Source organism: Cydia amplana, chromosome 26 (genome assembly GCF_948474715.1).
Source record: "Cydia amplana chromosome 26, ilCydAmpl1.1, whole genome shotgun sequence".
Lineage (NCBI taxonomy): Eukaryota > Metazoa > Arthropoda > Insecta > Lepidoptera > Tortricidae > Cydia > Cydia amplana.
In genome coordinates, this window is record NC_086094.1 from 6275055 (window position 1) to 6297355 (window position 22301).

The window sequence follows — 22301 nt, forward strand, 5'->3', positions numbered from 1 at the left end:
AGCTACAAACTTGAAACTTCGTAAAAATGTATTTTGTCAAAAGAGAAGAAAACTAATTTCAGAGATTTTGATAATTCATCCCCCGAGGTGGTGAAAAAGGGGTTGAAAATTTGTTTGGAGGCCAAACATTTTTTTGAGTGCGGGACTTGAATCGTTGTATAAAGGCATATTATTAGAATACAAGAAAAATAATTTCAGCTTTTAAAAAATCATCCCCTAAAATGATTAAAAAGGGGTTGAAAGTTTGTATAGGGTTCAAATTTTATTTAAAGCTAGGAACTTCAAACTTCGTAAATAGGTAGTTAGGTAGTAGGTTTTATTAAATAGAGGAGATGAAAATCTTCTAAGGGGGTTTAGAGGGATTATAACGAGGACAATTTTATTCAGTTAGGGGCTTGAAACTTCGTAGGTTGTGAAAGACAAAGTCTCATTCGTTGTATAATATTAATAATTAACAAATGATTAACCGTCCTACCGCAATCTCTTGCTGCACAATGTTCTAAGCTAATGTAGAATATATAACCACCAATATACAAATCCACGCGTACGAAGTCGCGGGCAACAGCTAGTTTATTATAATGCTGTTAGGTACCTATACCTTATTATTAAGAGATTGTATGATGAATAAATTAATAAGCCGTAAAAATATAGTCGTGTAATTACGTGGAAAAAGTATTATTTGTATTACATATATTAATATCGGTGTTTCAGCCTGCACGCGTCATTACAATTGAATTATTACTTTTTTAGTCATACATTATTCATGAAAGTCTTATGGTCTCGTCTATGTACCTACGAATTATTGTATAAATTGGAATAATTATAAAAAATACGTGTACGTGTGCTATAAAAAATACTTTCGTCACGTGTTTTTAACGAAATCTTACCATTAGCGGGCGTGGCTCACTCCGCGATCACTCGCTTTGCTACAGGTAGCTAAAAGTACATCCGTTCGGCCCCAATTTTGGGGAAAGCCATAAGCCGCGCGTGGCGCTGTCGCCACCTAGCGGCCATATCTGTGCTGATCGTAACAGACGCGTTGTGTTAGAGAGTGAGTCTTCTGTACTTAGTACTATTATTTATTCTGTGCCATTAAGTGGGCTTAAGATGATCGAGCTTTCATCTAATTATTATCAAGCAGAATACTTCTGCGAGCGATACTACCAATTTTTAACCGGTGTTCCGAAAGGTCGCAAGCTCGACTCTTGCCGTAAGCGATAATTTTTGATTTTTTTTCTTAAATATATAAATTAGAAATTCACCGCTTACGCTCATAAGGCACATAATTATGAGTGATATGGTGGAAATATTCGCTGTCATAGAGTGAAGTTTCGGTAGCTCCGCTGGCAGAGCGATGGGCTAGTGATCCAGCATCTCGAGTTCGAGTCTCGCCCGAGAATTATTCTACTTTTCATTTATGTCTAAAGAAACAGACCTTGGCTAAAGCTGAACCGTGCCAGGCGTGGCTCACTCCGCGAGTTCGTCGCTTTGTACAGGTAGCTAAAAGTACATCCGTTCCACACCAATTTTGGTGGCTAGCCATAAGCCGCGCGTAGCGCTGTCGCCACCTAGCGGCCATATCTGTGCTGATCGTAACAGACACGTTTTGTTAGAGAGTGAGTCTTCTGTACCTAGTAAGTACTATTATTACGTATTTATTCTGTGACCGTGCGGTCAGTTTTGGGCGCCGATGAGATACAGTAAAATGTGGCTACTTTGCTCACCACTGGGAAATTTTAATGCTCACGGTGTTGATCTATGAAAATTGAAAACTATATCACAATCTTCTTTACGAGTAAGTGTTATACAACATGATAGAGTTTGTTCGGAGAGAAGAGTCGCGGAATGTATTGGGCCCCATACATTCCACGACTCTTCTATTTCCGCACAGACTCTAGGTGTAAGGCCTGAGTAGACGCTCGAAGCGGAGCGTTCGGCGGGGCGTGCAGCGTGGCTGTGGGCTCACGCGTGATGTGAGCAGCGTGCACTAAGGCCGCTCCTATACGTGCGCATTTGTTTAACATGCACGCCGCACGCCCCGCCCCGCTGCACGCACAACAAGAGCGTCCACTCAGCCAGCCTATTATGGATAGCTTTATCCATCTTTATCCACGTGATAAAATAACTGTCACTGTTTAACACCGTGGGAAAGAAAGTGACGGACACCGTTTTATCACGCTGTCACGTAGACAAGAACGACCATCATATCCGTACAGGCCTTACATAGATGTGATGGTCTTCTTTATTTCGACATCATTGTAATAGACGTTGCTTGTACTAAACATAGGTACTTTCTGCAATGCTAATATCCAGAGAAGAAAACGGGGATTACGTTTGTATGGAGAAGAAGTCATCCCCTTTCATCTTAAGCCCTAAGAGTGACAAAGAAAGATGCCCGCAATTCGCGGTATGCCCACGTTCGAGGTGTTGCCTCCCTGTCACACTTACGTACGAATTAACAAGTGCGAGAGAGGCAACACGTTGAACGTGGTTCGCGATAGACCTTATCACGTGTCGATCGACAAAGCCCTAGTAACACGGTCGCATTTTTATCGTTTATCACCATGCCTGTCACGTTCTATCAAGTATATAAGTGCGACAGTGACGGGCGTAGTGATAGTCGATAAAAATGGAACCGTGCTGAGCCCGCTCAGAGCAAATATATTTGCTTTACAGCATATGGCACTGTACGGATATGATGGTCGTTCTTGTCTACGTGACAGCGTGATAAAACGGTGTCCGTTACTTTCTTTCCCACGGTGTTAAACAGTGACAGTTATTTTATCACGTGGATAAAGATGGATAAAGCTATCCATAATAGGCTGGCTGGTCCCACCGGCGGCTACAAACTATTAGCGAGTAAAACTATAAACTACAAACTAGTGGGCGAGAGGCGAGAAGCGAGTATAGTTTTGCTAGTTTAGACGCTCGGCTATAAGCGAGTGTTTGCGTGCGACGGGCGATTACTCGCTGCACTAGCTCAGCCGGGGGGCTATTCGCCAATGACCTATACGATGTACAGTCGAGGTCAAAAATACATTTTCACCACACTAGCTCGGAAAGAGCTGTTTTATTCTTCAAAAACAGTGAGCAAAGTTGCATTTTATTCACTAAAGAGCAAAGAAGAGCAAATAAAAACTTTGCAGGAGGGCGGGAAGCGACTGGATGCAGAAAACGGAAGACCGGGTTTTGTGGCGTGCCTTGGGGGAGGCTTATGTCCAGCAGTGGACTGCTGTGGGCTGAGATGATGATGATGATGATGATGTTACGATTGTTACTATAGGGACAAGTATGTGAGATAAAAACTATTTGGCTAATTTGGATGTCTATATGATTCTGACTGTACGGTCGATCAATTTGAATCCTAGGACTCTCTGAGTGCAAAATGCTGAGCTGTGTGCACTTTGACGTTTACTGTATAAATGTTCTACATAGGCATGGGAATCAAATAAGACAACAAAGTTAGATAGTTCGTATGATTGTTTTAAATTCATTGTAAATACGTGCACTCGCATCCACTTTGAAAGGTAGAATGATCGCTCTGATCGCCAAGCAGGCTTCGGCGAGTACCGTTGAGCTAGTTTTATAGTCGATAGCTTATCGCTGCGGTCAACTAGTAGACAGTGGTCCCACCGCCAGCTATCGGCGAGCTCGGCGGTCAACTAGTAAAATTCTGTACTAGAAACAGTTGACAATCGGCGGGCGGCTAGTAAACAATTCTATGGAATTATCGCTTACTCGCCGGGCGGTGGGAGAGTATCATCGCCGGCAGTGTGAACAGCCAGCTATGAACTATAAAAATATAACTCTCTTTTATGTACACGGAAGCGATTATCTTTTGTTCGTTTCTTGGGCTAGAAAATATCCGATAGCTCATAGCTTACTAGCTCGCGGTGGGACCAGTGCCTATATATGCTGTGTCATTTACCTACGTAAAACAACCCAACTAATAGGTATAGTCCAAAATGTCGCACCTAGCAATTATGGACCAAATAAGCTCAAATAAGTCCAAGTGTGACTATACTGACTATTATTTGAATGCTAGAATGTACCTACCTTGAGGTACCTACACCTAGCAATGTGCGTGTTGCATCAGAACATTCTCAAATTTTCTGAAAACTTTCATGAGAAAATTCTCATGCAAAACAATTTCTGCAAACCTTGCTTAAAATGGCATAGGAGGAGCGGATTCAATCGATCGATTAAATGCCGCAAACGCGAATCGCGAATGGCATGCGATTATCAGAGGGCCTACCGCGAAAATCGAAATTCGCAAACTACGGGGATCTTTCTCTGTTACTCCAAAGAAGGCGTAATAGAGAGACCGAGAAAGATGCCCGCAATTTTGCGACTTCGATTTTTGCGGTTATAGCCAGGTACATATACTTGGTCAAACAAATTTTGTCAGTAAAAAAAGGCGCGAAATTCAAATTTTCTATGGGACGATATCCATTCGCGCCTACATTTTTCAAATTTGCCGCCTTTTTCTACTGACAAGATCTGCTTGATAGTATATAAAGTTTAAAGAGGCTATAAATAAGGTGCTGCCATCTAGAGACCAGACGACGAACTAACACGTTATTGTTTTTTTTTTCGTCCATCTGAACAGGCTAAAGCTCTAGGCCATACTGCCTTGAACTAACACGTATTGAAACGTTTTAAACAATTGCTTGAATAGTTTTACTAAACGTCACTGTCAGCTTTCATCTGTCACTGTCAGTGTCAAAATTGTCTAATGTCAGCTGAAAGAAGCGTAAACTTTACGCAGATTTTACCGTTTTTTCAGGAAATTCCTGTTAACCATGGCTGCAGCAGCCCCCGAAGCCCCATCTAAATCAGCTTGCATATTCTGTAATATTGTGAACAAGCTAGAAAACACAGAGATACTGTACGAAGACGAAGAAATCTGCGTTTTTCGTGACATCCGCCCAGCGAGTCGGTTCCACATTTTGACCATCCCGAAAAGGCATATTGAGGACGTTAAATGTTTAACAGCGGCTGATAAACACTTAGGTAAAGTAACAAAGAATGTAATAATATGTACTTGCTTTTCTTATCTAAGATAACAATAGCAAATGTAAACGTTTAAAATTGAATATCTGGGAGACCGAGCTTCGCTCGGAAAACATAAATACTCAAAAATGCGCGTTTTCCCAGAGATAAGACTTAGCTAGATCGATTTTTCGCCCCCGAAAACCCCCATATAGTAAATTTCATCGATATCGTTAGAGCCGTTTCCGAGATCCCCGAAATATATATATAAATAAATATATATGTAAATAAAAAAACAAGAATTTCTCGTTTAAAGGTATTAGATATGTTAAAGTTTATTATTATTATTATTATTATTATTTCATTTTAGACAGGCAGCTGATGCTGGTGCGTCTAAATCATAGTTCACTTAGCACGATTTCACTGTTTTGATAGTTTGTCGAGTCTATTTTTAAATTGATTCACACTTGTAGAGTTCACAACTTCAGAGGGTAATTTGTTCCAAGCATTTACTATACGATTTGCAATAAAGTTTTTCCCGATATTTGTTTTATGCTTTGTTGTTACTAGTTTAAGGTAGTGTCCTCTTGTGCGCGTGTTTGGGTAAATCCCTAAATATTTATTTATTGAGCAAACCATTATTATTATTATTATAATTTCCATTTTATTTATTTCTGATCTTAGGTTAGGTTATTTTATAATATGGATATAAAAATAAAATACAAAAACACTTACAAAAACAATACAAAATACATATAAACACATTATAAAAAACCTAACCTAGGGTGCCGCCAGCAGCGGGGCAAGGCCCAAGCTACCGGTGGTCAGGGCTACAGAGACAGGAACCGGCGGACTATCCGCGCCGTGTCCAAGATCACCGCCTTCTGCATCTGGCCCTTGATCCAACCACCTAGCGAGAGTCTCTCAAGATGTTGGTCGAGACTCTTCGCTATTAGACCGTTCGCTGAAACAACTATCGGAACAATGATCGTCGAATCAACATCCCACATGGCGGTTATCTCGTGAGCCAAGTCTAGGTACTTACTGGACTTGTCCTTCTCGGCTTTCACGAGATTCTCATCATGGGGGATGGTGATGTCAACGAGCACGGCCCGGCGTTGCGCTCGATCTATTATCACAATGTCAGGCTTATTGGCTACAATAGTCCTGTCAGTGATGATAGATCGATCCCAATAGAGCGTGGCACGACCATTCTCGAGAACTGGCGCAGGTGAATACTTGTAGTACGGTACTTCGCGGTCCACAAGGCCGTATAGGAGAGCAAGCTGCTGGTGAATAATCCTGGCTACGAGATTATGTCTGTGCAAGTACTCGCCGTTAGCAAGATGAGAACAACCGGAAATGATATGCCTGAGTGACTCTCCGGGACGGCGGCATGCCCGACAAATGTCGACCGTACCGTCCTTCAGGATATATTTCCGATATATTATTATTATTATTATTATATTGTTTAATACACTAGCAGCTGAAAGCTGATGCGTGTATATCACTGCACTTGTTTTTTTTAACGATTAATGTTCATTTTTTGTTGTTTTAAGTGTTTGTCAAGTCTGTTTTTAAAACTGTTCACTGAAGGAGCACATATCACTGTTTCTGGTAACTTATTCCACTCACGTACGACGCGGTTCGATAGAAAGTGCTTCCTAGGATTGCTTGTACTGGGAACTCGAATAATCTTTGAGCTGTGGCCTCTTAAACGATGATTATTGCTCATAACAAACAGGTCCTTTAGTTCAGGTAAGTCATAATAATCATGTATGATCTTGAATGTTTCAATGAGGTCACCACGCTGTCTTCTTCGCTCTAGGGTTGTCAAACCAAGATTGGCAAGCCTTTGGTCATATGGCTTATTACGTAATCCATATACCATCTTAGTTGCTCTGCGTTGCACCTTTTCAAGTAAAGCTATATCCTTCTGAAAGTATGGACTCCAAATTTGGTAAGCATATTCAAGTAGAGGCCTTATGTACGTCTTATATAGTTTTAGAAATAGTGCCTTATCAATTGTCTTAAAGGTCTTCCGTATTAGGTATACTAGTGAGTTGGCTCTTTTTGTCAATTCCAGGATGTGCATATCCCACTTTAGGTTGCTTGTTATAGTGACTCCAAGGTCTCTTTGCGAGTTCACCTCTTCTAGGGCCTGTGTACCCATGGTATATGGAAGCTGAGGATTTGTGGGCCCAATATGAAGAATGGTACATTTATCCGAATTAAGTGACATGAGCCAGTCCTGCGTCCACCCTCTAATTCGATTCAAGTCTTCCTGAATGACATTATGCGAGATGAGAGGGTTCCCCATTATTTTCGTGTCATCAGCGAAAAGGGACAGTTTCGATTTGACAATGGACTTAAGATCGGTGACAAAAATCCCAAAAAGGATTGGACCGAGAACAGATCCTTGTGGGACACCACTAAGAACCTCAACCGGTTCAGACAGCTCCTCCCCTACTCTGATTTTCATTTTTCTCGCACATAGGAAGTCTTGAATCCAGTTTAGAAGTCGTCCCCGAATCCCGCAATGCTCCAGCTTACTAATGAGCCTTTTTATAGGTACCCGGTCGAAGGCTTTCTCGTAATCTAAGTAAACCACATCCGTTGGAAGGTGTTCGTCCCAGTTCTTAGTCCAATAATCGAGACACATCAGTAAATTAGTAACCGTTGACCGTCTGGGAATAAAACCGTGTTGCTCTTCAATTATGATTTGCTCCTCAGATAAAAAATTTCTAATATATTTAGCGATGATTTTTTCCATTACTTTACAGGCGATTGGTCTTAATAAATTGTCTAGAATGTCCGTTGTTTATTAATTATAATGCTTTCAACTCTGCTGAAATCAAAGCATCTGAATTACTGGGCTATCACCGCGAAAATCGAAGTTCGCAAATTGCGGCCATTTATAGGGTTCCGTACCCAAAGGGTAAAAACGGGACCCTATTACTAAGACTCCGCTGTCCGTCCGTCCGTCCGTCAGTCCGTCCGTCCGTCCGTCCGTCCGTCCGTCTGTCGCCAGGCTGTATCTCACGAACCGTGATAGCTAAACAGTTGAAATTTTCACAGATGATGTGTTTCTGTTGCCGCTATAACAACAAATACTAAAAACAGAATAAAATAAAGATTTAAGTGGGGCTCCCATACAACAAACGTGATTTTTGACCTTAAGCAATGTCGGGCGGGGTCAGTACTTGGATGGGTGACCGTTTTTTTGCTTGTTTTGCTCTATTTTTTGTTGATGGTGCGGAACCCTCCGTGCGCGAGTCCGACTCGCACTTGGCCGGTTTTTCTCTGTCACTCTAATTACGCCTTCATTGGAGTAAAAGAGAAAGATCCCCGCAATTTATGAATTTCGGTTTCCGCGGTAGCCCCTCTGTATGTTAGTATTGCTTAAAATATGGTCCCTTCCTTCCCTTGTATAATCACTACATAGTATAAAACAAAGTCGCTTCCCTCTGTCTGTCTGTCTGTCTGTATGTATGTATCTTTAAAACTACGCAACGGATTTTGATGCGGTTTTTTTAATAGAGTGATTCAAGAGGAAGGCTTATGTATAATTTGTTAACCCATGCGAAGCTGGGGCGGGACCCTAGTTTCTTTATAATTTTACAATTCCAGTTGAGAAGCTGCTAACCGTAGCTAAGGAGATGTTGTCCAAGAACGGCCTGTCAGAAGATGTTGCCAGGTTCGGATACCACTGGCCACCGTTCCGGAGCGTCAAGCATCTCCACTTGCACACCATAGCCCCGGAGAGTGAGATGGGGTTCCTCGCCAAAATGATGTTCCGGAAGGATTCTTATTGGTTTGTTACAGTAAGTAGGTTATAGGTATTTGCGGGCTTGGTTTCCGCAACTCGACGTCATATAACGTGACTTAAAGTTAGAAAGGCATAAGTCCCACAGTAACCCGTACAAACACTTTTTGAGCAACCGAGTAGTGAGGGCTTGGAACAAACTTCCTGAAGATGTGGTCTCAGCACATAATGTGAACCAATTTAAAAATCAACTAGACAAGCACACCTATACATCTACTTGTCAATGACAACTGTCAATGATTACTGGATACAGGCAATATCAGTTGTCACAACTGCCTGCCTGCTTATAGAATAATAATAATAATATAAAATATTATTGCGCCTATTTTGCGTGGTGGATTGGCGGCACTATTCCTGCCAACCCAACTCTACCAAGAAGCTTAGCAGACCCTTGACGTTGCCGACGACTTCTGGGAGCGACCCTGGCGAAACGAGCTGTTGTGCCCGGTATTCTGCCACCCCTGGGCATTCTAGAATGACGTGGGCGGCTGTCTCCTCTGCCTCCATGCACGCCCTGCAGAGGGGGCTATCTGTAACACGTAGGGTTAATAGGTGCTTGTTAAATGAGGCGTGGCCGGTTATGGCCCCAAATACGGTAAGTATTAAGCATCAGTTGGGGTGTAGATCTTTTTCTTTTTAGGGTTCCGTACCTCAAAAGGGAAAACGGAATCTTATAGGATCACTATTTGTTGTCCGTCCGTCCATCTGTCAGTCCATCCAAGGCTTACAGTCCCTATAATCTATAAAAAATCATACTTCTAAATTAACTTAAAAAAAGATACGGTCGTTTATGCCGCAAAAAACGTTTATTTCGACATTCTCAAGGGAATCACAATTTATAGGGTACTTCCCGTTAAGCTATGAACTATGAAATTTGGAAAGCAATATCGTCTTACACTACAAGTACAGGGGTAAATCTGAAAACTATAAATTTGTAAACAACACAAAAAAAAGTTTGTATCTGGGTTATCAATATCAGCACGAGGTTAAACAACTTTGCTCCATAAAACAAATGACTTAATGTTTTTTTTTTGTTTTAGCCTGATTACGTGATCTCAAGACTATGACGGAACTGAAGTGAATATTCCAAGGTTTACACCTGAACGAAGTACACTCGCCATCAAATATATCGGAGCGGCCCAGGTGTTCACAATATCTGAACACGCACTCTAACGCCTTGACAATAGAGGCGTGTTCAGATATTTGTGAGCTCCCTGGGCGCTCCAATATATCTGATGGCGACTGTACGGAACATAGACCAAGTTGGGATGCGCTAGTCTTGATTTTGAACCTTACGGGAAGGGTGTTAGGTCCTATTTTGCATGTACAATTTATTTGCAACACAAACTTGTATACGTTGTTAATAATGGTTATTACTTATTACTTTTAGTAATGTAATCGTATTTATTATTATTTATTATTGTTTTCATGGGTTAATAAACGAGTAAAGTTATATTTTTTTATTATTATAGAAACCTCCCTAATATCATTTGATATTTACCAGTCGCTTTTCGGTGAAGGAAAACATCGTGAGGAAACCGAACTAATCCCGATAAGGGCCTAGTTTACCCTCTGGGTTGGAAGGTCAGATGGCAGTCGCTTTCGTAAAAACTAGTGCCCACGCCGATTCCTGGGATTAGTTGCCAAGCGGCTCCCATGAGCCGTGGTAAAATGCCGGGACAACGCGAGGAAGATGAATGAATAGAAACCTCCCTAATACTTGTTTTTTTTTAATGCATCCTGTGACCCAGAACCCAAGCCATAAAACGAAATTGCGATTGACATCTCAGTCAGGGATCGGATACCGGTATTTTTTGTATGGGAACGGAAACGGTATTTTTTCGTTCTTTGCTAATTACTTCATTTCTAATTGGGCAATCTAATAATACGAAGTCGTACCCTAAAAACACAACTGAGTCCTACATTTCGAGTATAAAATAATTCGAAAAATATGGTTATTTCTAAGTTTTTGCAAAAAACCGGTTCCGATCCCTGATCTCAGTTATTAAAAACTTCCCCTTAAAACTTTTAAACCTTCAAGAAAAGAGCGTACTGCCATCTTAACTGCCGACAACGTACTTGAGGGGTCTCTAGTGTTGCAGGTGTCCATGGGCTATGGTAATGGCTTACACCGGGCCGGTGTCATGGATTTTCGATGGCCGGGCTGAGTTTTCCGTTTCATTACTATTTGTATCTCCGTTACAAACTTGGGTTTTCAAGCCCGGTCATCTCGGTACGGCGCCATCTAGGGTTATATTCGTTAAACATGTTTGTATGAAATGGGTTTGGCAACTGTCAAAGGTTTGCAAAGATGGCGCCATTATAGCTTGCCCCTTTTTAACCCCCGACGCAAAAAGAGGGTGTTATAAGTTTTTCTTTGAGATTGACTTTATCGGGCTGGCATCCAAAGCGTTAAAAAAACAAAAATTAACACAATTATAGATGGTCAAACAAATGTGACCAAATCTTGTGCGTAAAAAAAGGCGCGAAATTCAAATTTTCTATGGGACGGTATCCCTTCGCGCCTACATATTTCAAATCTGCCGCCCTTTTCTACTGACAAGATTTGGTTGACCATCTATAGTTCGTTTTTTTTTAGCATTAGAAAAAAGGTAAACAATCTTGATGTGTCTTTTAATTGAAAAACATGTTTTAAAAATAAGTCACGGCAAATATGTAACAATTATGAATCTAAGACGATCATTTATATTCTTCTGCTTTCATAAGTATAAGTTACTGATTTTTAAAAAGCGTTTTTCAATTAAAAGACATGTCAAGATCGCTTACCTTCTTTCTTTCTAATCCTAAAAAAACAAACTTATAGGATTTACAGGGCAAGCTATCATAAGCTGCTAAATACTTCGACCGGCCAACCCCATTAGGTAGGTACTCTATTCATTGATATAGTATAAAGAACTGGATACCCAATCAGCCGCCAAAAATGGCCCCACAAAAGTAATGTCAAAACAGATCATGCATTACTTTTTCGTTTAGTCTTGTTTGAAACGCTCAAATGTGAAGTTGTCAACAATTACGAAATGTGCCGTTAAAATATGTAAAAATAACAATGATAAAACAAGGAAAAAGGATGGAATGTATTTCTTTCGGTTAGTTCTTTGGATAGCATTACATAATTTATGTAATCTGGTGGTAATTTTATGGTTTTGAATAAATTAATTTGTTAGTACCAAAGAAGGGATGTTAAGGAACAAAAATCTAATGAGTCGATGTGAGGTCAATATTTTTTTTTATTTTTATATGGAATTCATAAGAAATAATATTATGTTTAAATTCAAGATTTCCAAGAAAACCTATGCGACGTGCAAAGTGGACTGCTATTTAATTATAGCAAGAGATAGGTGTGATGCAGTTTTAAACAAGGCAAAACGGCACTTGTGTGTTTGGCCCATTTCCCTGTTTCCGACATATACATCACCAATAAGGGCTTATATCGACTAACTGTAAATGCTAAACCTGTCGGAACACAGTGACAACCACAGGATTTTTTTTATAAAGTATAGGTAGACTTTATAAAAAAAATCCAATCAGTATCTAAATGTCCCCGTGCACCCGCGCTATGAGTAAATGTAGATCTTAAATACACACTTATTTAATAAGTAGAATTTATTTCAAGGAAATTAGTATTTAAAGACGTATACTTACGAATTAAAAATTTAATTTGTTTGAATTTGAACCACGAATTAATTTTATTTGAGCTCCCGATTAAATTAAATTTGTTTTATTTATTACTTCAATTGGTTTTCCTGTACAGTAATACATATTAAAGTGTACCAAAGTGACTCCATTCGTTCATTATTCTCGTTTGACGTTGTTTGACGTAAATACGTTACGTTTAGTGCCATCGGACTACATTTTTTAACAGTGTTGGTACTTATGTTTGCAAATTTGACACTTAATGCTTACGACATTAAGTTCTTTTCTGTACGAAACATTTATCTTGACTCAAAATTTACGCAAGCGTTTTTATCATCAATGCAAATGGTGCGAAACGTCATTGGGATCCACATTTCTTGACGTTTTTGTTCTGCTTTGTGTGTCTATTTCTTTTATATTAAGTCAGTGACTCTATTGAAAAAACTGGACTTAGGTCTTAGATTGACGTATTATTAGAACTTTGTGTATAAATTAGCAGTCTACCTATAGATAGCTCGTTTTTTTTAGCATTAGAAAGAAGGTAGGCGATCATGACATGTCTTTTTTTGAAAAACACTTTTTAAAAATCAGTAACTATTACTTATGAAAGCAGAAGAATATAAATGATCGTATTGATTCATAATTGTTACATATTTGCCATTATTTATTTTTAAAACGTGTTTTCCAATAAAAAGACACGTCAAGATTGTTTACCTTATTTCTAATGTTAAAAAAACGAACTATAGGTAAACAGGATAAAGTACTGGGTACTTGACTGTATCTTTATCCTGTCTTGTACTCTGTACTGTACATGTACAAAGATATGTTATCTACAGAAATTATCAATAAGTAATTAAAAACTACTTTCAATCACAAATTAGTTAAGCGAGAATCTAAACAGTGCTGAGGGATTTAAAAAATGGATACGTGCTAAGAATAGTTTTAAAATCACGCTATCATCTGACCATTGCAGACAATGCAGACTTAAAGTTCCGTCACACAGGCGCGTTTCTCGAGCGGCGTGTGAGCGTTTTACATACCCCGCTTACGCCCCGTCCCTGTGTGACGAAGCCTTTAACGCCCGGGACAGTACTATTGGACTCGTCAAAACAAATCCCATCACATCAAAATTTTTTGATGTTGGTCTGGGCCATATACCCTGAGAGATTAACCTAGTTTGTTAGTAAATACGTATAGACCGGAAAGTGCGGAACCCTAAAAATTATCCGCTAATGAAAGTAGGTCCGCCTTATTTTATCTTATCTGTTGTATCAATATGGAGTTGCCAGTAATTAATTTCTGATATTATATATTAATATGCATAATATCCGAGAATATTTCATCCTTCATATTTTCATACGGTACCTACTAGATTTAGACCAAGATAGGTCTGCAGCGATTTTTATAGCCCAGACTGTGCAACTGTAAACTTCTATGAAATTATGACGTATAAATAGCACTTGCACAGTCTGTGCTGTCAAAATCCTTGCAGAGTTATCTTGGTCTCTAAAGAACTTTTGGGTTGTGGTGTTTTTTCGCTGTCACACTGACATCATGGGAGCATAGGGCTATCGAAAAAACTATACTGAAACACATTCAACTTGTCAGTAGAAAAAGGCGCGAAATTATAGCTGGTCAAGCAGATCTTGTCAGTAGAAAAAGGCGGCAAATTTGAAAAATGTGGGTGCGAAGGGATATCTTCCCTTAGAAAATTTGAATTTCGCGCCTTTTTTTACTGACAGGATTTGGTTGACCAGCTATAAATGCCTACATTTTTTTAAATTGCCGCCTTTTTCTACTGATAAGGTTGCACGGTTGCTGTGCCAGAATATAACTAGTATTTCATTTAAAATATATCGCTAACATTATTGCTAAAACTGCATATCGGACTACGTTCTACTTGTTAATTTGTTAATATGTGGCTATCCATTGAGAAGGGTCCTTATGCACATGAACACCTATTATAGTTTGTCAAAGGACAGTCTCATTTCAAACATAGACAGAGATAAGCATACTATCTTTGTCTTACACTAGTACTAGCACCCAAAAGAAAAGGATGAGGAGGATTTTTTTGTTCATATTTACTCACAATTTGGTTTGACCAACTTTATATTATTCACTTTTTTTCAATTTTCCTCAAAGAGTAGTATAATATTGGTTTTCCTATTTGCATTTGCACGATATATGAAATTATTACACTGGTATCCCTAAGGCCAAATGTCATGTCATGACATTTAGTTTACTTGCACATTACATGGACGGTGATTCTACCGTTCAGTAAAATAACAATAAAACTACAAAACTGTGTGTGAATACATGCTACAATAGTTTTATACCGCGATGGCGACCCCCGCGGACGTGCGCGCCGTTTTCGAGGCCAAGTTAAAAGAAGGGATTCCTAACCCTCCAGGCGAGTTTCACCCTTTGGACTTGGAAAGGGTAAAGGACGATAAATACTTAACACGGCTGTTATTACACCAAGAAAATGACTCGAAGATGGCAGCCGACATGTTATGGGACATTCTTGTGTGGCGGAAAACGAATAATGTGAACGATATCAATGAAAACACCGTGAGAATGGACTATATAAAGGAAGGTGCGTTTTTTCCTCACGGACGCGATGTAGATGGCAATTTACTGCTTATAATCAAGTCTAAACAGCATGTGAAAGGTCAAAAAGACTTTGAAGAGCTTAAGAAAGTGATTATATACTGGTTTGATCGCATTGAAAGAGAGGAACAGGGTAAACCTATTACTCTATTCTTTGATATGGACGGTTGCGGCCTCGGAAACATGGACATGGAGCTCATTAAGTATTTAATTAGTTTGATGAAGCTCTACTACCCATATTTTCTGCATTTTATCATCATTTACCAAATGCCATGGGTTTTATCTGCTGCATTTAAGGTTGTTAAGTCACTGTTGCCGGCGAAAGCTGTCGAGCGTATGAAGTTTTCAACTAAAGACAATTTGAAGGACGTTGTGGCTCCCGAGCAGGCATTGGCATGCTGGGGCGGCAAGGACCCGTATGTGTTTGAATTCATTCCGGAAAACAGGGGTACTAATGATGTGCATACACCGAAAAAGGTAACATTCGCAGAGCAAGGAGACAACCAGCATTCTCCTGGAGAAATGCTAAGACTCAATCCCAACGATACAATCGTTTTCAAGAATGAAAATGATGAGATATCTGGACAATTCACTATAACCAATATGGATGAAAGTGCCATATCCTTTAAAATAAGAACAACTTCGCCAGAGAAGTTTCGAGTGCGACCCAGCTCCGGTACACTAGCCACTGGCTCCTCACAAACCGTACAAATTGTGGTGCAGCCAGGATTCCAATTCCGTACTGTCACTAAAGATAGATTCCTCGTCATGTCCGTACAAATCCCGAAGCTGGATGTAACACCAAAGGAGCTCACCGATATCTGGCAAAAGTCATCGGGCAGCAAAGTTGATGAGTACAGGCTGAAGTGTCACTTCCCGGAGAAGGATATGCCGAAGAACGGAAGCATGGTGGACGGTAGGAGTCAGGATAAGCCCGATTCAGTTACGAATGCTTTAAATAACTTGCAGGTTAACTATGAAATGCTTCATAAACAGGTTAAAATGCTTAAAATATATCAATTGTTTACGTTGATTCTAACAGCTTGCGCTGTCTTACTTGGTTATCTTGTCTATAAGAGTTCTAACGAAGACAAGTATTGTGAGCGCATGTAGCCCATGGAAATGGTGGTATTAGATACCACTGTGGACGTCAATGTCTTGTTAAACGGTTTCCTAATGTTTATATTGATAACTAATACTGTTATCTTTGTTATATATTGCCAGTTAGTGCGTAAGGTGGAGCGGTTGCATGCTACTTAGATTTACTGATGTACAGTAAGCTGCAGAGATAACTGACCCCCCCTATAGGGGAATAAATATTCAGGATTTTTCCAAACTTAATATTCTGGTATGTACTTTTGCTTTCATCATACAAATTCACAAAAAAAAATGTTCTGTTCATAATTTGAAATATCAAGGTCACAGAAATATCTACTCACAGTGATATGAGTGATAAATACCTTATTTAAATATTTAATACACTTAATAGTCATAATCACAATCATATTATTATTATTATTTACATAAACATTATTTTAATTACTGATAATGTACCTATACCTATAGCTCAAAATAATGGTTCACTAAATGTTTAATTGAAGATGCATTATGTGACGTTCCGCGGTTAAAGGTACCCTGTGGTGGCGGTCTGCGCTTACGTCGCAAAGCAATGCATTAGTATTGGAGCCTCTTTAATAGCATAGATGGTAGGATCCTATAGATGCTATACGCGTGCGTCCGTGAGGGACAAAACATACGCAATGCGACACAATGATTGGTCGAATTTATTTGTTGCCCACCATAATCCATACTAAACTTACGGTGGGGAATTTAAAAAAATGTAAGACTGACATGAAGGACAAACAATAGCGCTTTCGCTGCTACTCCTACTGAGAGATACATAAGACTATCCCGTTCGGTCATTTCCCCCCACCCCTGCCTGATCCAGTTATACTAGATACATGAATAATAGCGTAAGCGCAAACCGCCATTATAATACCTTTACGTCACCCTGAACCCGTAAGTGGCCACTTCCTGGCCAAGGCAAGACGTAAAACTTTAGACAAACCACGGGCGGTAATTCGTAAAGCCCCAGATAGCATATTTATGGCCCTCACCCTCGGTTCGGGCCACAAACAACTGCGATCTGGAGCATTCACGAATTCACCTCCCTAGGTATGTACAGTACTATTACCCGTGAGCGCCATAAGGTACAGGCGATGTCAAAGATATGTTTGAACTTTTGCACCTTACTCCTTTGTAATAAGGGGATAATTGTAAACATATATTTGACGTAGACTGTACTAAAGGTACGTGGAACGTCACATATCATTTTCAAGGCTCTTCATTGGCGTGTTCTACTCGTATTAATTAAAGTGCCATTAGTTTCATCGTTAATTGCTTACTTCATTTGTAACCGGGCCATTTTATTTAGACTTGTATTGTCGCCGTCAGATATTTCGGAGCGGCCGAGGTGCTCAGAAATATCTGAAAACACCTCTATTTCCACCTTAGAGTGCATGTTCAGATGTTTTTGAGCAACTCGCCCGCTCCGATATATCTGTAAATAGCTGTAGGTCATTAGGACCTACTAGTTTTTTATGTTGTTGATTTCAATGTTCATTATCGTGATTATTATAAAACATCTGGACTATTATATAATGGTTTCATAATGATTTATTGGAAAGCTTTGTATAATGAAATTGAAATGTATTTTACAGTACATATGGGACTACTTTTCCGCACTAGTGCGTAAAATAGCACTTTTTGTGCGTATGTCGAAACTTTAAAGTGCCATATGTACTGTAAAACGTTGTTCGATACACGTGCGAATAGGTAATTCGCAACTCGTGTCGATTTAAAACACTCCCTTCGGTCGTGTTTTAATTTATCGCCACTCGTTTCGAATTTCCTCTTTTTCGCACTTGTATCGAAAATAACTATTTACAGTACATATGGCCCTATTTTCACACACTAGTGCGTAAAATAGCACTTTTCGTGCGATGTCAAAAGTTTAAAGGGCCATATGTACTGTAAAACGTTGTTCGACACACGTGCGAAAAGGTAATTCGCAACTCGTGTCGATTTAAAACACTCCCTTCGGTCGTGTTTTAATTTATCGCCACTCGTTTCGAATTTCCTCTTTTTCGCACTTGTATCGAAAATAACTATTACAGTACATATGGTGCTAATTTACCGCCCTAGTGCGGTAACTAGCACCATACGTACGTATGTGGAAATTTAAAGGGCCATAATGTACTGTACAATATTGTACAATACATGTGCGAAAAGGTAATTCGCAACTAGTGGCGATAAATTAAAACACGACCGCAGGGAGTGTTTTAAATCGACACTTTTCGCACTTGTGTTGTAATGTACTATTTCTGTCTGTTTAATACCGTAATAAATTCTAAATTAATATATAATGTAATTAAACATCACATTCCAAATGATCAATTATATTAAGTAATAAAAATTTGGGTCGATTTTAAGTTTTAAATAAATATAATTAAGTATCTAAGGGGTAGGAAATGGTTTTTGGCTTAGCTTAGGACCCTTTGCTTGGGAAGCATAAATATTTACGTTTTTAGGCAAAGGCAAAAAAAATATTTTAATAATGTTAAAAAGTATATTAATAGTAGCGAAGTGGGAGCTATAAGAGATTCTATAAATAAATTAGTTTTGTCAAAAACGCATAGTTTTAATATTTGTGTAGTAGGTACTTTGGTAAAATGTACTACTTTGTCATTTCACATTGACAATAAGGTGCTATTGGCATATATATTATATGATATGATTTTATAAGTATGAAACATTTCATTAACACATTCACTGCCACCGACGCACATGTGCGTCGACCGTCATACAAGTTTGTTCCTAGGTCACGCCCCCTGGCAGTGAATGCGTTAATTACCGAAATCGAACCTTCGGCCGAAACATGATTTTTATACCGAAGCCGAATCTTCGGTTGAACACTACCGAACTACAGTTTCGGCGCGGCCAAAGGTTCGGCAGTATTTTGGCCGAAACTGAAATTTCATAGGACACTAATTATATGCGTGGTAAAACAGTATACTTGTATACTTGTGACATAACAAAGTGGTACCTTTTATTGCAAACATCGCATAAGTGACGTTCCATGCACGGTTAAAGGTGCCTTATGGCGGTCGGCGCTTACGTCACTTAAATAGCGCCACTTGCACCATTTCACTAACCCGGGGTTAACCGGTTAAACCTGGAGTTACCACGGTTACCAGTACAATTTGGCATTGGGTTAACGGTTTAACCACTTAACCCCGGGTTAGTGGAATGGCGAAAGTGGCCCTTTAGCACCGCATATTGTGGCGTCGTTAATAATAGCGTAAGCGCCATAAGGTACCTTTATCCGTGTAACGTCACATAGATATTTCGCACTTTATATAGCATTTTATATACAATTTTTAATTATAAGTAGTATTTATCGATAAGGTTTCCACTAAATCCAATGTCGAATTATTAGCCAATAGATACGAGTATTGAAACATACAGTATGTTATCTCTTGTAGCACTCGGCAACAGTGATTATATATCTTATCAAACATATTAATCTGCTAATAATTTTCACGAAAATGTTATGAAAGTATTTACTATACAAACGGCAGTAGCACTGTAGCAGTTACTAAGCGGGGGTTCTAAATTATTTTTACAAAATGTCATTAAATAAGTTTTTGGCAAAAACTTAATTTTTGGTACAAGCTTTTATCGCTGACTGTACTTTTCTTACGACAGACAACTAATACTCATCGAGACAATTCTAAAAACCCCTAGCACAATTAGGTTGCGTTGTTTCATCACAAGAGTTCCAATGGCCACCTCCTGTCTCCATCATCAGATCAGTTCGACAGTACCATATTATTGTATCGTCATCAGAACTACATACAGCTGCCAATTTTCATGACGCTACGATCCTTGGAAGATGGTTAAATTAGTTACCTTAGATTCCATTACATAGTTACATACAGGTCGACCTAATAAAAGCTTGTTAAAAATTTAACTATTTTATTTGGTATTGATATTTGTTAAAATTAATATCAACAATATGCACAGTAAAAAATCTTTGCCGGCGTATTCTTGGCCCACCCTGTATAAAAGTTCCGTAGTATAAATCAGAGATGATTGTATGTATGTATGTAATATTATGTATTTCTATTATTTATGCTTTTGGTGTGAGCACAATTTTAGAGTACTAGAAGCCTACAAAAATACTATACATACTTGTTCCGTATTGTATTGTAGGTATAATTATTATTTGAAAATTCAACACTAACAAAGGCCTATTACAATTTAAACCTTCTTGCGGAGACATTAAGGTCGATGTTTCAATGGATTATTACGTTATGTCCATTCAATCCAAATAATTTCAGTCTAAAGCGTTCTTTAAACCTATCAATTTATCACAACCGACAGAGACTCAAGCTATAGTTAATAGGATATATACTAGGTACGTAACGTATATCTCCTTCTAACCATAAAGTAGTCTGTGTTCTAACAGATAGCTGCGTCCTTATCGGTCACGTAAATTATAACGCCATTTACGCCATCTAGCGAGTAGCATACACACAGGTAATGCATTATTGTACATCGATAAAACACCTGTATATGGCGTTTCAATGAAACAGGACTTATTTTACATACTGTTCTAGCATTTTAAAGAGAGAATTAATAATTCTTCAGTTTCACACTAAAGGTAAAATATTCCTATGTGACGTTATCAATGAAAAGGGACCTTATTGTCGATGGCGCGTACGCCATTATTTACGATGCTCTCCGATATAAATACAATGCCGCGCGGCGTAAGCACCATCGACAATAAGATCCCTTTTCATAGATAATGCCCCATATGCATTTAGTTTATTTAATGTACTTTGGTTAGGGAATTAAATTATGTTAAGGCAAGTCCACACTGGTGTGTAAATAAGTTGTAGGCGGTTATCACACTGATACGATTTGCGGATGCGGCAGTGTGATAACTGCCTTACCTACGTCTTCCTCACACCACGTCGCTGGCTGTGTGCAAGTCAGTAGCGCCCGCCTGGCGGTTATTGAATACATTAATAGTTATTTATCAGTTGACAGATGTCAAATAGAATATGGCAACAAAATAGGTGAAAGTTGACGCACAATATTAAGTTAAAAGTTCACCTGTGTGGACATATTAAGGTGCATTCGGGTAATTTACACTTCCGAATGAACACATGCCATCGACTCTTTGACCGCGAAAGACATCAACTGACGCTCGCGGCTACAACCCAATATCAACCTTCGTGCATTCCGACAAGGTTCACAATGACGCGCCGCGCACGTTAAGGCCCCAGTACACAATGGGCCATCGCCGGCCACTCCAAGGGACGCAGCCATGCCAGCCATAGCAATATCACTTGCTCCCTCTAACGCATAAATGCGTCCCTTGGAGTGGCCGATGCCAAATACAAAGAAACATATAACACAGACTACAAACTTTTTGTATAGGTGACTGTATTTAAAATGAATTTTTTACGCCATGCAAGAAATAAAGCACCAGAAGATTAATCGAGAAATGTAGACAGCAGTCATTTTTAGACACCATTTCTATTTTAAAACCCGTATAAAACTATAAAGAGTAGATAATTTGATCGTGACGTCACATACTAGTGTTTAATATAAATTCCATAGTAGCAAAATCGTTTTGACAGTTCGAAAAAAGAAACTGATTTGACTAGTAGTCAAATACCCTATTGTTGACAGTTGAAACCATTTATAATCTGTGAGTTTTTATCCACATTCTGAAAATAACCTTTTCACCTCAGCAGCTCGAACAAGGGTACTTTGCTACTTTAAAACAGTGAGCAAAATCGCATTTTGCTCACTGAGTGAAACAAAATGAGCAAAATGCGATTTTGCTCACTCAGTGAGCAAAATGCGATTTTGCTCACTGTTTTTAAGTAGCAAAGTACCCTTGTTCGAGCTGCTGAGGTGAAAATTTAATTGTTGGTATATCTTAAGAAAACATGAGTGAATAGAGGTAAGTGATGAAGAAGGAATACATTTTTCGGGTTCTCTAATATGTTCTCACTGCTGAGGTGAAAAATGTTGTGTACTACACGAGATCAAAGTTATTTACATCTCGTGCGCTTTTGAGTCCCTTACTACGCTCAAGATTCTAAATTAGATTCACTCGCTACGCTCGTGAATCTATTATAGA

General features: G+C 39.1%; 2 protein-coding genes across 2 annotated transcripts; both read left to right on the top strand.

Annotated features, from left to right (window-relative positions):
- The first annotated feature begins 4756 nt into the window (after window positions 1-4756).
- On the top strand, window positions 4757-9932 carry LOC134660269 (adenosine 5'-monophosphoramidase HINT3-like). The gene is made up of 3 exons (XM_063516013.1): window positions 4757-5013; window positions 8623-8816; window positions 9859-9932. Exons 1-3 carry the CDS (start codon window positions 4803-4805, stop codon window positions 9883-9885), a joined length of 432 nt encoding a protein of 143 aa, XP_063372083.1. The 5' UTR covers window positions 4757-4802; the 3' UTR covers window positions 9886-9932.
- A 4762-nt stretch (window positions 9933-14694) lies between these two features.
- On the top strand, window positions 14695-16350 carry LOC134660317 (motile sperm domain-containing protein 2-like). The gene has a single exon (XM_063516065.1). It carries the CDS (start codon window positions 14813-14815, stop codon window positions 16193-16195), a length of 1383 nt encoding a protein of 460 aa, XP_063372135.1. The 5' UTR covers window positions 14695-14812; the 3' UTR covers window positions 16196-16350.
- Window positions 16351-22301: the final 5951 nt, after the last annotated feature.

Coding starts and splice junctions, on each gene's coding strand:
- LOC134660269 (XM_063516013.1), top strand. CDS start 4,803: ATGGCTGCAGCAGCCCCCGAAGCCCCATCTAAATCAGCTTGCATATTC. Junction 5,014..8,622: donor AGCGGCTGATAAACACTTAG/GTAAAGTAACAA, acceptor TTACAATTCCAG/TTGAGAAGCTGCTAACCGTA. Junction 8,817..9,858: donor ATTCTTATTGGTTTGTTACA/GTAAGTAGGTTA, acceptor TTTTTGTTTTAG/CCTGATTACGTGATCTCAAG.
- LOC134660317 (XM_063516065.1), top strand. CDS start 14,813: ATGGCGACCCCCGCGGACGTGCGCGCCGTTTTCGAGGCCAAGTTAAAA.